Consider the following 12,596-nt stretch of genomic DNA (forward strand, 5'->3'; position numbering starts at 1 on the left):
GTCTTTTTAAAGATATTGGGGCCCTACCAGTAACAGGCTCTTCATCATGTCATTCAGTCTGTGAAATAGCGTCCGGCCTCTTGGTTTTCTAGGTTCATACCTTGGAAGCTCTGCTTAAGACAAAATGAATCGGGGCGGGGGGGGGGGGGTGGCATTCCTTCCTTGTTTGGTGGTGATGGCTGGGGTGGGAGGTACCCCAGGACATTTCGACAGTGTGCTGTATACAACCTAGAGCAAGGCATTTAAATATGAATTGATTATTATTCTGGAGCTCTTAACCGTTCTTCTGTGGATTAACTAAAATATCATATTCTTCTGCCGTTAGTATTCCCAAGCTTTTAACAAAGTTTACTTAAACGAGCAAAGGAAGGCTAAATTCTGAGCCTTAAATATTGAGTCGCAGTTGGGAAGAGCTTAAATCTTGATACTTTCATCTCCGGCACTTCTCAAAAAGGATTGCATCTTTTTTTTAGGACAGTAAAATTAAGTACGTTGTGTGACATTCTGTTAATACAGTACGTTGGCAACCATTGTATAATCTAAAATGATATTGTAATAAATAATATTACTCTGTTCTTATTTATAGGTTTGTTCCAGTGCATTAAGTAGTTGCTCTATAAATTTTTCTTTAATCATTGGATAGCCATCTCATTTGCTTCCAACTAAGCACTGGATATTTTTCCAATAATATGTGATATCTGTTTTTATTCAGTAAATCTGGAAAAAGAGAGGAAAATATTTGTCTTATAATACATATAGGTTTGCCCTATGCTTTGGCTTCTTTGATTAGAGTCAGCAGTCTACAGAATGATTCAGTCATGAAAAGAATGGATTTTCTTCCTGCTTTTTGGCCTCTCTTAGCTTAGCACAGTAAATGTAATTTCTTTTTTTTCTTCTTTCTCTTATTTCTGCTTATTATATACATACCTACATGTGTACTTTTTAAAGTGCAATGCTAATTGGCATTTTGGGAAAGTACTTTGTTATTAAAGAAGTTCTTAAATTGAAGAATTTCTTTTCTATAAAATCTTTTTACTGTTAACTTATATCTGTTATAAACTTCTTAGTATATTTAACCTAAGGTCTAATATTAGTCAAATTTTCATTTTAACTAGGCCTTTATTAGAGGAACATGCCACTCTGAATTTGGTCTTTCAAGGTATCAAGTTTATTTTTTGTGTTGCCTGAACTTATTTTACATTGATTTTTACTTTCTCAGATGAATTTGTGATGACTGCCATTTTATCTGTATCTAAAACATGTTTCAGCAAAGCTAGCAGATTTTTCCATGACTTCTTTAGTCATGAGGATTAAAGCTTCATTCGTATACAGTTTAACCTTTGCTCTCTTCTAAGTTCAGATTTTACTCTTTAATAGCTTTTTTCTTACTATAGGCATGAGTTATGTTTCTCCATGCTAATTAAAAAGGTCATCTGAAAAAAACAATGAAGAGAGCATCAGAGGTCTACCACATGATTTTTTCAGTGAGGCAGGGCTTCATTGTGCTTCCAATATTGTGAAATGTTCTTGAAAATCCACACTATGTTACTGTTTTTTCAAATTGAGCTATAAGATTTTTCTTTGTAAGGATGTTTATTCTTATTTATGAAGCGTTTGCGTTTTTAATTAAGTTTTAAAAATTTTCCCCCTTAGAAATTTTGCGGATGTTAATTTTTTTGTCTTGATTTTGCTAGATTAATCAAATAATAAAAATATGCAATCAACTTTTTTTTTTTAAAGGAAAGTACTATACAGTTACCAGTTGTTGTGCCTTTTCCACAGACTCTGCTTTCTCTTGCTGTATCTCACACAGAGGACTAGTCTCATTCACCCACTTCAGACTCACATGTAGGCATTAGTCTGATGCTGAGATGATTGGCCATCTCAGAAAATTTACTTTTCTGTAATTGTCTCACTTGTAGGGCCACAGTTAATAAGCCTTTTTTTTTTTTTTTTTTGAGCGTCTACTCTGAGCAGAGAACTATGCTCAATACAGTTCTTTTCTTTAACTGTCATTCTTTTTCCGTTATGAGAACTGAGTTACCAGCAGGGTGGCATTAGCAGAAGGAAGGTACCAAGTAGCTGTACTTGTGTTGTGTGCTGTATAAATTCATTTCAGTAGAAATGATCACTGTTCACCAAGAATACACAGTCCCAAAGGAAGTACACCACAAGGGCCCCAAGGTCAAAGAAGGTAAACATATATAGAGCTCAGTAAAATGTTCAGAGAATATCAGTGCAGTTTCCTAAATATTAACAGTGTCAGACATGGTACTTTTTTTTTTTACACTTAAACCAATTAGTTCATATTAAATCTGCTTTTACTAAACTGCTTTGCAGAGATTTTCTAACGGTTTGTTTCAGTTTTGATAATAAATTAGCTGATATTAATATGCATGCTGGGATGTTCTTCGGAATGTCAGAGTTCTTTCTCACTTTTAATGCAATGTCAGAATTTTATTTCTCATCTTTCCTGTTGGTTTGACTCTTGTGTTTGTGCTTTCCACTTTACAGGCATGCAGTATGGTGAATATGTTAATAATCAAGCTAGCTCCGCACCAACTCCCTTGTCATCCACTTCCGATGATGAGGAAGAGGAGGAGGAGGATGAGGAAGCAGGTCTGCTTTAGCTTTACACCAGTTCTTGATCTTTTCCTACTCGAGTTTTCTTTTTATGTCCACAGTCTTACTAGTCCTTAAAAAATGTGTCTTTGCAGATTTAGCTCAATAGCTTGGTTTCAGTTATAGAAGGTTGGGTCACTCGAAATGAGGTGTTTTGCATGTTTATTTGTTTTGTGTTTTCTCCTTTGGACATCTCTACCATTTTGTAAGTAACGATGCATTTTTCATGATGATAGAGTGCTTTCTTCTTTCCGAAGTGCATTTTCTCTCATGCCACATGCAAAAGAATGAGTCCTGACTGAAGCTTTTGGCTGATGATTGCTGCCCTTTTAGGATTCCTTTTAGGGATGTTTTATTTTCTGCTTTGCATGCTACTTTAGTCTAATCAAAATGAATCATGTGGACTTTATAAAAGTGAAAGAGAAATAGGACATTGTTCCTCTGAAGTCCTTGTGGCCTTTCCTGTCATATATTTAGAAGACCCCAAATTTTTATTTTCCTGCTTCATGAAGTAGTAGTTCACATCATGCTAAGTGAAGAAACTGTGCATGCGATTATGTGTTGCAGGCTGTTTCATATCTTTTTCTGCCTTTGATAAGTATAACTGTTGAGTATTAAGCTATTCAGTTCGTCCATTAATTCTAATAGTTTGACTGAACCAATAAGTGATGATCTTTCAGGTTATTATACATGACCATGATTCTCTGTCTGTTATCTTTATAATTGAGTGGAAGGATTTGCTCTGTAAACAATCCGCTTAACTAAAAGTTTCCATTTCCTTTGCATTTTTTAAATATTCAAATCCTTATGCATGATTTGAGGTGGTGGGTTGAAAATAGAGGGTTCCAGATGGAGAGTAATTTTTCTTACCTTAAAAATCTACATACCCATTTATCTTTCTGAATTTGGGGTAATTTTCTATTTTATATAATTTCAATCTTATAGAAGAGTGAAAGGAACTACCGTATACACTTTACCATTTTTACCGCATTTGCTTCTCTCTATAAACATTTTTTCCTACGTCATTTGAAGGTGGAGATATCATGAACCTTTACCTCTAAATACTCCAGTATGTATTTCCTGACTGTAAGGACAATGCCTTACATAACATAAACACAATACAGTTGTCAAGAAATTGAGCACTGTTGCAATAATATCTGTTACACAGTCCATAGTCAAATCTCAACAGTTGTCTCAGTAAGATCTTTTATAGCTGTTTCCATGGCCCAGGGTCATGCACTGAATTTAGTCGTCATTTCTGTTGAGATTCCTTCAAACTAGAACAGTCCCTTAACCTTTCTTTCTCTTTCTTGACTTTGACATTTTTGAATAATAGAGGCCAGTTATTTTGTAGAACGCCCTCAGTTTGGGGTTATCTGGTGTGTACTTGTGATTAGATTCAAATCATGCATTTTTTGGCAAGATTACCACTGAAGTAATGTTGTATTCTCAGTACATTCTGTCCAAGGCACATGTTGTTGATTTGTCCCCATATTGATGGTGTTAACTTTGATCACTTGATTAAGATTGTGTCTGCCAGGTTTCTCACCTGTAAAGGTACTTCTTTTTTCCATTGAAATTAATAAGTAATTTGTGGGGAAATTCTATGATACTACGTAAATTTCCTGTTCTTTTTTTTAAACCGTCACTCATTAGTTTTAACATTCATTGGTGATTTTCTAGTTCCAACATTCCTTCTATATTTATGAGTTCAGGTTTCATTGCGAAGAAGAGCTTTCCCTTCTCCCTTGTTGATTTCTTTGGGTTCATATTGACTCATGGATTCTTATTTTATTCAGTGGGTAATAATCCATTAGTGTCATTAATTATTTTGATAGCAACTTGTCCTGGCCAGTAGCAGCTCCTTCAAATTGTCTTTTTAAAATGTTCCCATGAATCTTTAAGCACTTATTTTAAGTACCTTAAGTCCTCGATAAGACGTTCCTAGCTCATCTTGTATTTGGGCTGCTGCAAGCCTGGGACAAACCATTTCCTTTAGTCCTGGTGCCTGTAGTAGAGAAGGGTGTTTCAGAAACCAAGATCTGATTGTAATGATGGGTCATTGCTCCCAGGCCCTGAATGATTATTATTATTTAATGTATGTATTATTCAGATCCTACATATGTCTCACTTTTTAATCTCATGATCCTTATTTTACACATTTCAAAAATGTGTTATTTTGCGTAATGTTATTTGTCAGCCTAAATTACCCCCGTTTTTGTTCTGCTTACAATTAGGTGCAGTGGTTGAAAACCGCTTTTCCTTAGACAGAAAAAAAAAATTGGAAAATCAAAAAGATTTAGCATTTATGGCTTTTCTCCTATCACCTTATCTTATTTAACTACTTTTTTCTTGAATATATTACAGATTAAAAATCCCTAAATTCTTAACTCACAGCATTTAGATTTTAATAATACCTAACATTTTTGAGTACTTACTGTGTGCCAGATGCCGCACTAAAGAGCTAAAAGCTGTGGGGTTTTGTGTCTTTTCTTCTAAATTCAAATCCTGACTTTGTCACGTACTAACTTTGTGACCTTAGACAAGTTTCTTAAACTCATTGAGTCTCAATGTACTCATCTGTAAATGAGGAATCATAACAGTAACAATTACATATGGTCGTTTTGAGGATTGAAGGTATTCTTCGTAAAGAGCTTAGAACAATGTCTGGCAAATGGTAAAATCTCTCAAAAAAAAATTAGGTGTCATTACTAACATTGAGAACATGTTTTTATCTCAATTTGTTCTTCTCAACAATCCTGCAAGGCAGAGATAATTGGCCCCATTTTGCGGATGAGTTGACTGCGATCTGAACATGTATAGTAACAGTTGTCTCTGGTCACACAACTCCTAAGTAGCAGAGTGGAGATTCAAACCGAGGTCTGTCTGCAGAGAGGTGTGAAGAGGATAGTCTTTATCTCCTAGTGAGAACACAAAGCCCTGGAATAGGTGGGAACTAAAGGGCACATGGCAGTGGTCACCATGGCATTTCTTACATGTTGTCTTCCTCCTTTGCCTTTTTTATTATGCAGCAAAATAATGACTGGACTATGGACATTTTTACTAGGATCCTGGTGTTATCTCTTCATGGTTTGTAAAAAAAAAAAAAAAGTCCTATTTTTGTTGATTGCAAATTAAAGGGACATTCTAAGTGAGGGGAAAGAAAAAATGAAAAGGAAATCTAGCTTTAAAATGAATTTTATTTTATTTTTTAAATCCTGCTCAGTTACAGTATTTTTTTCATATGTAAAAAAGTAGAAGAATGCCTCAAATTGGTGCAGAGATTACATATAAGTGTATCTGTCAAGTAGAGATTTTGGAGTGCTCTATTTTTTAAGCATTTCAGTGGTATTCATTCCCTATAATCATGAGATTTTTGTGTGTTTAGTTTATGTGGATTATTCTCCAATTTTGGAAAAATTTATTGAGCGGTAATGAAATATCAACTAGCAAGCAGGTTTGGAAATCAGTAATAATCTTCTTTATAGTTATATTTAAAGTAACTATCCTCTTATTTTCGCTTTTCATTTATTAAAGCTTAGGGTTTCCTTGACAGCGGGTCTATCCAGGAGTCAAGTACACGGATATTTATTTAAAACTTTCAGTTTTAAAAGGAAATTTTGATTTCAGTTCTGATTTTACATTAAACCATCTAATTTTTTAAATTACATGCTACAAATAGGCTTCCTTTTTAAGGTTTCCTCATTAAATGCACACTTGGAAACTAAAATAGGATTTTGTACTAGAGACAGTCTTATGTTTTCTTGGCAGCTTCTAAAAGTTCAGAATTGTTGGAGAATAAACTTAAAGAAAGCTTGAGCAGATAGCAAGCTATCAGGTTCCCATAATGGTTATATCTTAAATTCCTCACTAAGTTTATTCAGTCACAGGTATTCACTCCTTCAGTTGTCAGTGCTAGAGTGGACCTTTTATTAGTTTAGATTTAGTACTGAAGACAAGTACTGTCATACCTATACTAGTAAGAAATACTAACTTGAAAATGGGAGTGAAAGGGAGTAAGCAGTGAAATAAAGTGAAAGAGGGAAGTAAAAAACCAAAGATCAGTATCAGCCCTAGTCCCTGGGAGACACTGTCAGCTAATGTTCTGTCACCTGCTATCCATACGCCCAGTGCCTTTCCTCTAGGGAGTTTTCAGGTTAGGAAGAGGCCAGAGGACAACAGGAAGCTCTCTCCCATGCCTCTAGTAATGTGACAGCTTGATGCTATATTTTGTAAATGATGTTAGGAAAAAACTTCTGATTTTTTCATAATGAGTTTTAAGGTGCTAGTCAGTTTTTATTTGACTTTCACAGAGGCTAATAGTAATTATTCAGTGCCAGGTACTATGTCACAGATAATGATATGTTTATGGTTTGCTTGGATATTTTAAAAAGTAATGTTGTATTTTGACACAGAACAAATTAAGTCAACTCCTGTAGATAATAGCACAGTATTGGCCTTATCGCTAACTTCCACAGAAAATTCTTCTTTTTTATTTTTTTTAATTCAAGTATATAATATGGTATTGTTAACTATAATCATTATGCTATACATTAGATCCCCAGATCCCTAGAACATGTATAGCTGGAAGATTGTACTCTTCGATCAACATCTTCCCTTTCCTTCCACCACTCCCCTACCCCCCGCCAAAGAAAATCCCTAAAAGGGTTCAAATCTATCTTTCTCTTTAACTGATGTACTATGTGATTATTTTAACAAATAAATATCTTTCAACTAAATTCAATACATATTGAATTTAGTATATTTTTTAAATTTTAGAAATTGAATACATGTCCTAGGTCTGTGAAGGATATAAAAAGATACCCATGCCATTAAGAACAGTATTAGTTTCAGGGTTTTCAGTATTCATATACACTGAAAAGAAAATGTGGTCATGTGTTTGCAGATGATACCTGTTAGCTGAACATCTAGCTTGCAAACATCCTGTATATATAATTGCTATAGCTGGAAACTCCAACTCTCTGTACAGTGGAAGAGGGAAGAGTATTAGGGCTATAGCAGAAGGAGATTTGGTACCAGTGTCCAGAGTTAGAATTCAGAAGGCACTTTCAAATAGAAATAGTGATTGGATGGTGATTGGATGTCTAGGCTAGCCCTAAAACTAATTAACTGAAATACTAAACATTTGCAAATGCTTTATATTTTCCAGCCTGTCATAAATGTATAGTGTTTAATCAATAATATGGATTATGGGTTTTTTTAAGAGTGCTTATAAAACAACTTGGGATAATAAATGCCAGTTATTTCATTATTTCTTTGAAAAAGTGTGTTCTGAGTTCTGAACAACCAATTTATAAACAAATTAATAATCCCCTATTTGTGAGCTTGATTAAAAACCCAAGAAGCTCACAGTCTGATTTGGAATATAGAACAAAATGATAGTAAGTCCTGTGTTAATCATAGTGTTTTATAGGAATACATAGGAGAATTTGGAACCAGAGGTAGGGTGGGATGACAGGGAGGATTCTCCTGGAGGGCGGGCAGGGGAACCTAAACTGAATCTGAAAGAACTTGGAATTGGGCAAGTGAGGGATCTGGGGAGAGGCAGAGACACTTTTTGAAACAAAGCAAGACACTTGAGAGAAGGTAGCATATTTGGGGAACTTTAGTGAGTTTGGGACCTATGGTTTGCAGAGAACAGTGGCAAGAAGAATTGAATGAGGGTGAGTAGGATGGCTGGGTAAGATCTTTAAGAACCTTGTGTTTCCTAGTAAGGAGTTTGGATTTTATCTTGAAGGTAGTGAGAGGTCACTGAAGGAGTTTACAATGGAAAATAACGTAACCAAACTTGCATTTTGGAAATGCAAATTGATTTTGCATTTACAGAAGAAATTGATTAGAGCTTGAAGCTTTTGGAATAAGCCAGTAAGAAATAAGAGTTCTTAGACTAAGGTAGAAGGAAGATTGGAGAGGGGGGGAGAGTATTAGCAGAGTATTACCGAAAGAAGAGAACCATTTTTACAAATCAAAAGTAACTTGGTTCGCAGTGATAAATGTTAAGGAAAGTCTGAGAACAAACGATTGGCCTTATCCATCAGGAGGTTCTTGTCTTGGTCTTTCTTTTCCCCTCTTTTGTAGCACTGTTTTAGCATAGGAAGAGGGAAGAGAAAAAAAGAAGAACATTTCCTGAGTCTCTGGCTAGTATCTGTTTAATTTATATCTGTTATAGCTGTTTAATCTTAACATTAGGCCTGTGGAGTAGGTGTTATAACATCTGTTTTTACAAATAAGGAATGGCTCAGAAATGTTAGGAGTCTTGTCCATTTTCTCTCAACTGGTAAGTGGTAGAGATGGAATTTGACTCACAGTTTTTCCATATTTTATACAAGTTATGGGAAATGAAATCTCAAATTACCTGGTTAATTTCAAATTGAACAATACTAGTAAGTAAGTATATTAGGCTTTGTTGACCCATAGAGAGAGAATGGCTTAAGTTTTTTTTAGAAGGCTTCAGTGCGTCCTGGTTTTTTTCCCCCAACTTCACAGATTCTGAGCTATTCATTTGACCTTACTCCTTACTTCCTCAGATTCAGCTCCCCCTCTTTTCTGACTTCCCCTTTTCTTCTCTCAACCTGTGACATACAGCCAGTAAAAAAGAATGAGGGAAAATGTTTCCCAAGTATTACATTCATATTCACCCTCCGTTTGATCTCAGAATATTTGTTATCACTAATTGTAGCGTGAAGTGACTAAGGCAAACTAGACCTATCAGAGGTTTTAAGAGTGGTGACAAGTACCAAAGCTTCTCATTCGACTAAAACTAGCTTGTATTTAGAAAGCAGTATTTTGCTTGGTATCGTGGTTCCAAATATCAATACAGTAGCATAGCTGCCTCTATATACTAATAATATGACAGGGAAGCAGATATCATAGGTGATTACAGTACAGCTTGAAAAGTACAGTAATTCAGGGTTAAGAAAATGTCCCTATATAGGAGAAGAAATGATTTCCATTGGCATGTCAGAAAGGTTTTAGGAAGGGTTTGAAATTTGAAGGATGAGTAGGAATTTGCCATGTGGAAAAAGAAAATCTAGGCTAACAGACCAATATGTACGGTACATAACACAAAAAATAGTGTATTGGGATGAAGAGTGAGAAGTTGGGTGTGACTATATCATAAGGTAAAAGAGGGAAGATGGAGGTGACAAGGAAAGTGGAAGACAAATTTTGAAGTTTTTTTTATGGCAGTATAAAAGCATTTAGACCTTATTCTGTAAAATGGTAGGGGAACTAGTGAAGGTGTTTTTAAGCATGTTTAGAATATTGACATGTTTCATAATGTACCTTTTTAAAAAATATCATTTTGATTTGTGTTGGCAGTAATGGCGTAACCTAATTAGAATTAATCTGAACAATAAGTTTTAGCAAAGTTTGAGTCTGTTTAGTTTAGTGGTTCATCTGGATTTATAACTTTTATTGTTACTTTGATATTTTAACAAGTTCAAAATAGAGATTTGCATTTGTTCTTTTCTTCTGAAAGTGAATTTAAAAAATTTTTTAAAATTATTTATTCAGCTGCATTGGGTCTTAGTCGCGGCACGTGGGATCTTTTGTTGCAGCACGCAGGCTCTTCGTTGCTGCACTCAGGCTTCTCTCTAGTCGAGGCGTGCGGGCTCTCTAGTTGTGGTGCGCGGGCTCTAGAGCGCATGGGCTTAGTTTCCCCACAGCATGTGGGAATCTTAGTTCCCCGACCAGGGATTGAACCCGTGTCCCCTGCATTGGAAGGTGGATTCTTAACCACTGGACTACGAGGGAAGTCCCTGAAAGTGAATTTTATTTTATTTTTTAATAAATTTATTTATTTATTTTTATTTTTGGCTGCATTGGGTCTTTGTTGCTGCGTGCAGACTTTTCTCTAGTTGCGGCGAGCGGGGGCTACTCTTTGTTGTGGTGCGCGGGCTTCTCATTGGGTGGCTTCTCTTGTTGCAGAGCACGGGCTCTAGGTGCGTGGGCTTCAGTAGTTGTGGCGCCGGGCTCAGTAGTTGTGGCTCACGGGCTCTAGAGCGCAGGCTCAGTAGTTGTGGCGCATGGGCTTAGTTGCTCCGTGGTATGTGGGATCTTCCCGGACCAGGGCTCGAACCCGTGTCCCCTGCATTGGCAAGCGGATTCTTAATCACTGTGCCACCAGGGAAGCCCTGAAAGTGGATTTTAAACTAGCAGGTTTCAAATTATCCAATAAATAAAATAGAATATTTCTATCAAATTAATACTTTAAAGTTTGTTACTATAGCACTATTATCTAAATGGGCAATATTTTTAAGCATTAATATTTGATTTGACATGGAGAGAAGAAGCTAAGCAGCATAATTAAGTAGTATTGTGTATTATGTACCTGTTAATCCTATACTCCTAATTTGTCCCACTCCCACCTCCCCTTTAGTAACCATAAGTTTGTTTTCTATGTCTGTGAGTCTGTTTTGGTTCGGGTTTTTTCTTTTTATTTTTAAATTTTATTTTATATATTTTTTTATACAGCAGGTCCTTATTACTCATCAATTTTATACACATCAGTGTATACATGTCAATCCCAATCGCCCAATTCATCACACCACCCCCGAACCCCCGCCGCTTTCCCCCTTGGTGTCCATATGTTTGTTCTCTACATCTGTGTCTCTATTTCTGCCCTGCAAACCAGTTCATCTGTACCATTTTTCTAGGTTCCACATATATGCGTTATATAATATACGATATTTGTTTTTCTCTTTCTGACTTACTTCACTCTGTATGACAGTCTCTAGATCCATCCACGTCTCTACAAATGACCCAATTTCGTTCCTTTTTATGGCTGAGTAATATTCCATGGTATATATATACCACATCTTCTTTATCCATTCGTCTGTCAATGGGCATTTAGGTTGCTTCCATGACCTGGCTATTGTAAATAGTGCTGCAATGAACATTGGGAACATTGGGGTTCATGTGTCTTTTCGAATTATGGTTTTCTCTGGGTATATGCCCAGTAGTGGGATTGCTGGATCATATGGTAATTCTATTTTTAGTTTTTTAGGGAACCTCCATACTGTTCTCCATAGTGGCTGTATCAATTTACATTCCCACCAACAGTGCAAGAGGGTTCCCTTTTCTCCACACCCTCTCCAGCATTTGTTGTTTGTAGATTTTCTGATGATGCCCATTCTAACTGGTGTGAGGTGATACCTCATTGTAGTTTTGATTTGCATTGCTCTAATAATTAGTGATGTTGAGCAGCTTTTCATGTGCTTCTTGGCCATCTGTATGTCTTCTTTGGAGAAATGTCTATTTAGGTCTTCTGCCCATTTTTGGATTGGGTTGTTTTTGTTTTTTTAATAGTGAGCTGCATGAGCTGTTTATATATTTTTGGAGATTAATCCTTTGTCCGTTGATTTGTTTGCAAATATTTTCTCCCATTCTGAGGGTTGTATTTTCATCTTGTTTATGGTTTCCTTAGCTGTGCAAAAGCTTTGTTTTGTTTTGTATATAGATTCATTTGTATTATTTTTTAGATTCCACATATAAGTGATATCATATAGTATTTGTCTTTCTCTGTCTGACTTCACTAAGTATAATTTTCTGTAGGTCCATCCATGTTGCTGTAAATGGCGATATTTCATTCTTTTTTTATGGCTGAGTAATATTCTATTGTGTGTGTATATATATAAATACACACACACACACACACACACACACACATACATACACACATACTCTCTACATGTCCTTAAGCTAATTGTCAGTTGATGGGCACGTGGGTTGCTTCCATGTCTTGGCTATTGTAAATAGTGCTGCTCTGAACATTGATGTGCATATATCTTTTCAAATTAGAGTTTTTATTTTTTCTGGATATATACCCCCAACAGTGGGATTGCTGGATCATATGGTAGCTCTATTTTTACTTTTTTAAGGAACCCCCATGCTGTTCTCCATAGTGGTAGCACCAATTTACATTCCCACCAACAGTGCATGAGGGTTCCCTT

General features: G+C 35.8%; 1 protein-coding gene across 5 annotated transcripts in view; it reads left to right on the top strand.

Annotated features, from left to right (window-relative positions):
- The window catches only part of SEC24B (SEC24 homolog B, COPII coat complex component), a 93,624-nt gene that overhangs the window by 38,781 nt on the left and 42,247 nt on the right, over positions 1-12,596 (top strand). For 2 of the 5 annotated variants that reach the window (XM_057546525.1, XM_057546524.1), the window contains exon 4: positions 2,515-2,619. The exons of the other annotated variants lie outside the window; for them this stretch is intronic. In XM_057546525.1, coding sequence (XP_057402508.1) covers positions 2,515-2,619 — 105 coding nt within the window. The remainder of the gene's footprint in view (positions 1-2,514; positions 2,620-12,596) is intronic. 5 annotated transcript variants of the gene reach the window in all.

This window comes from Balaenoptera acutorostrata, chromosome 5, assembly GCF_949987535.1.
Source record: "Balaenoptera acutorostrata chromosome 5, mBalAcu1.1, whole genome shotgun sequence".
NCBI classification, from domain to species: Eukaryota; Metazoa; Chordata; class Mammalia; order Artiodactyla; family Balaenopteridae; genus Balaenoptera; species Balaenoptera acutorostrata.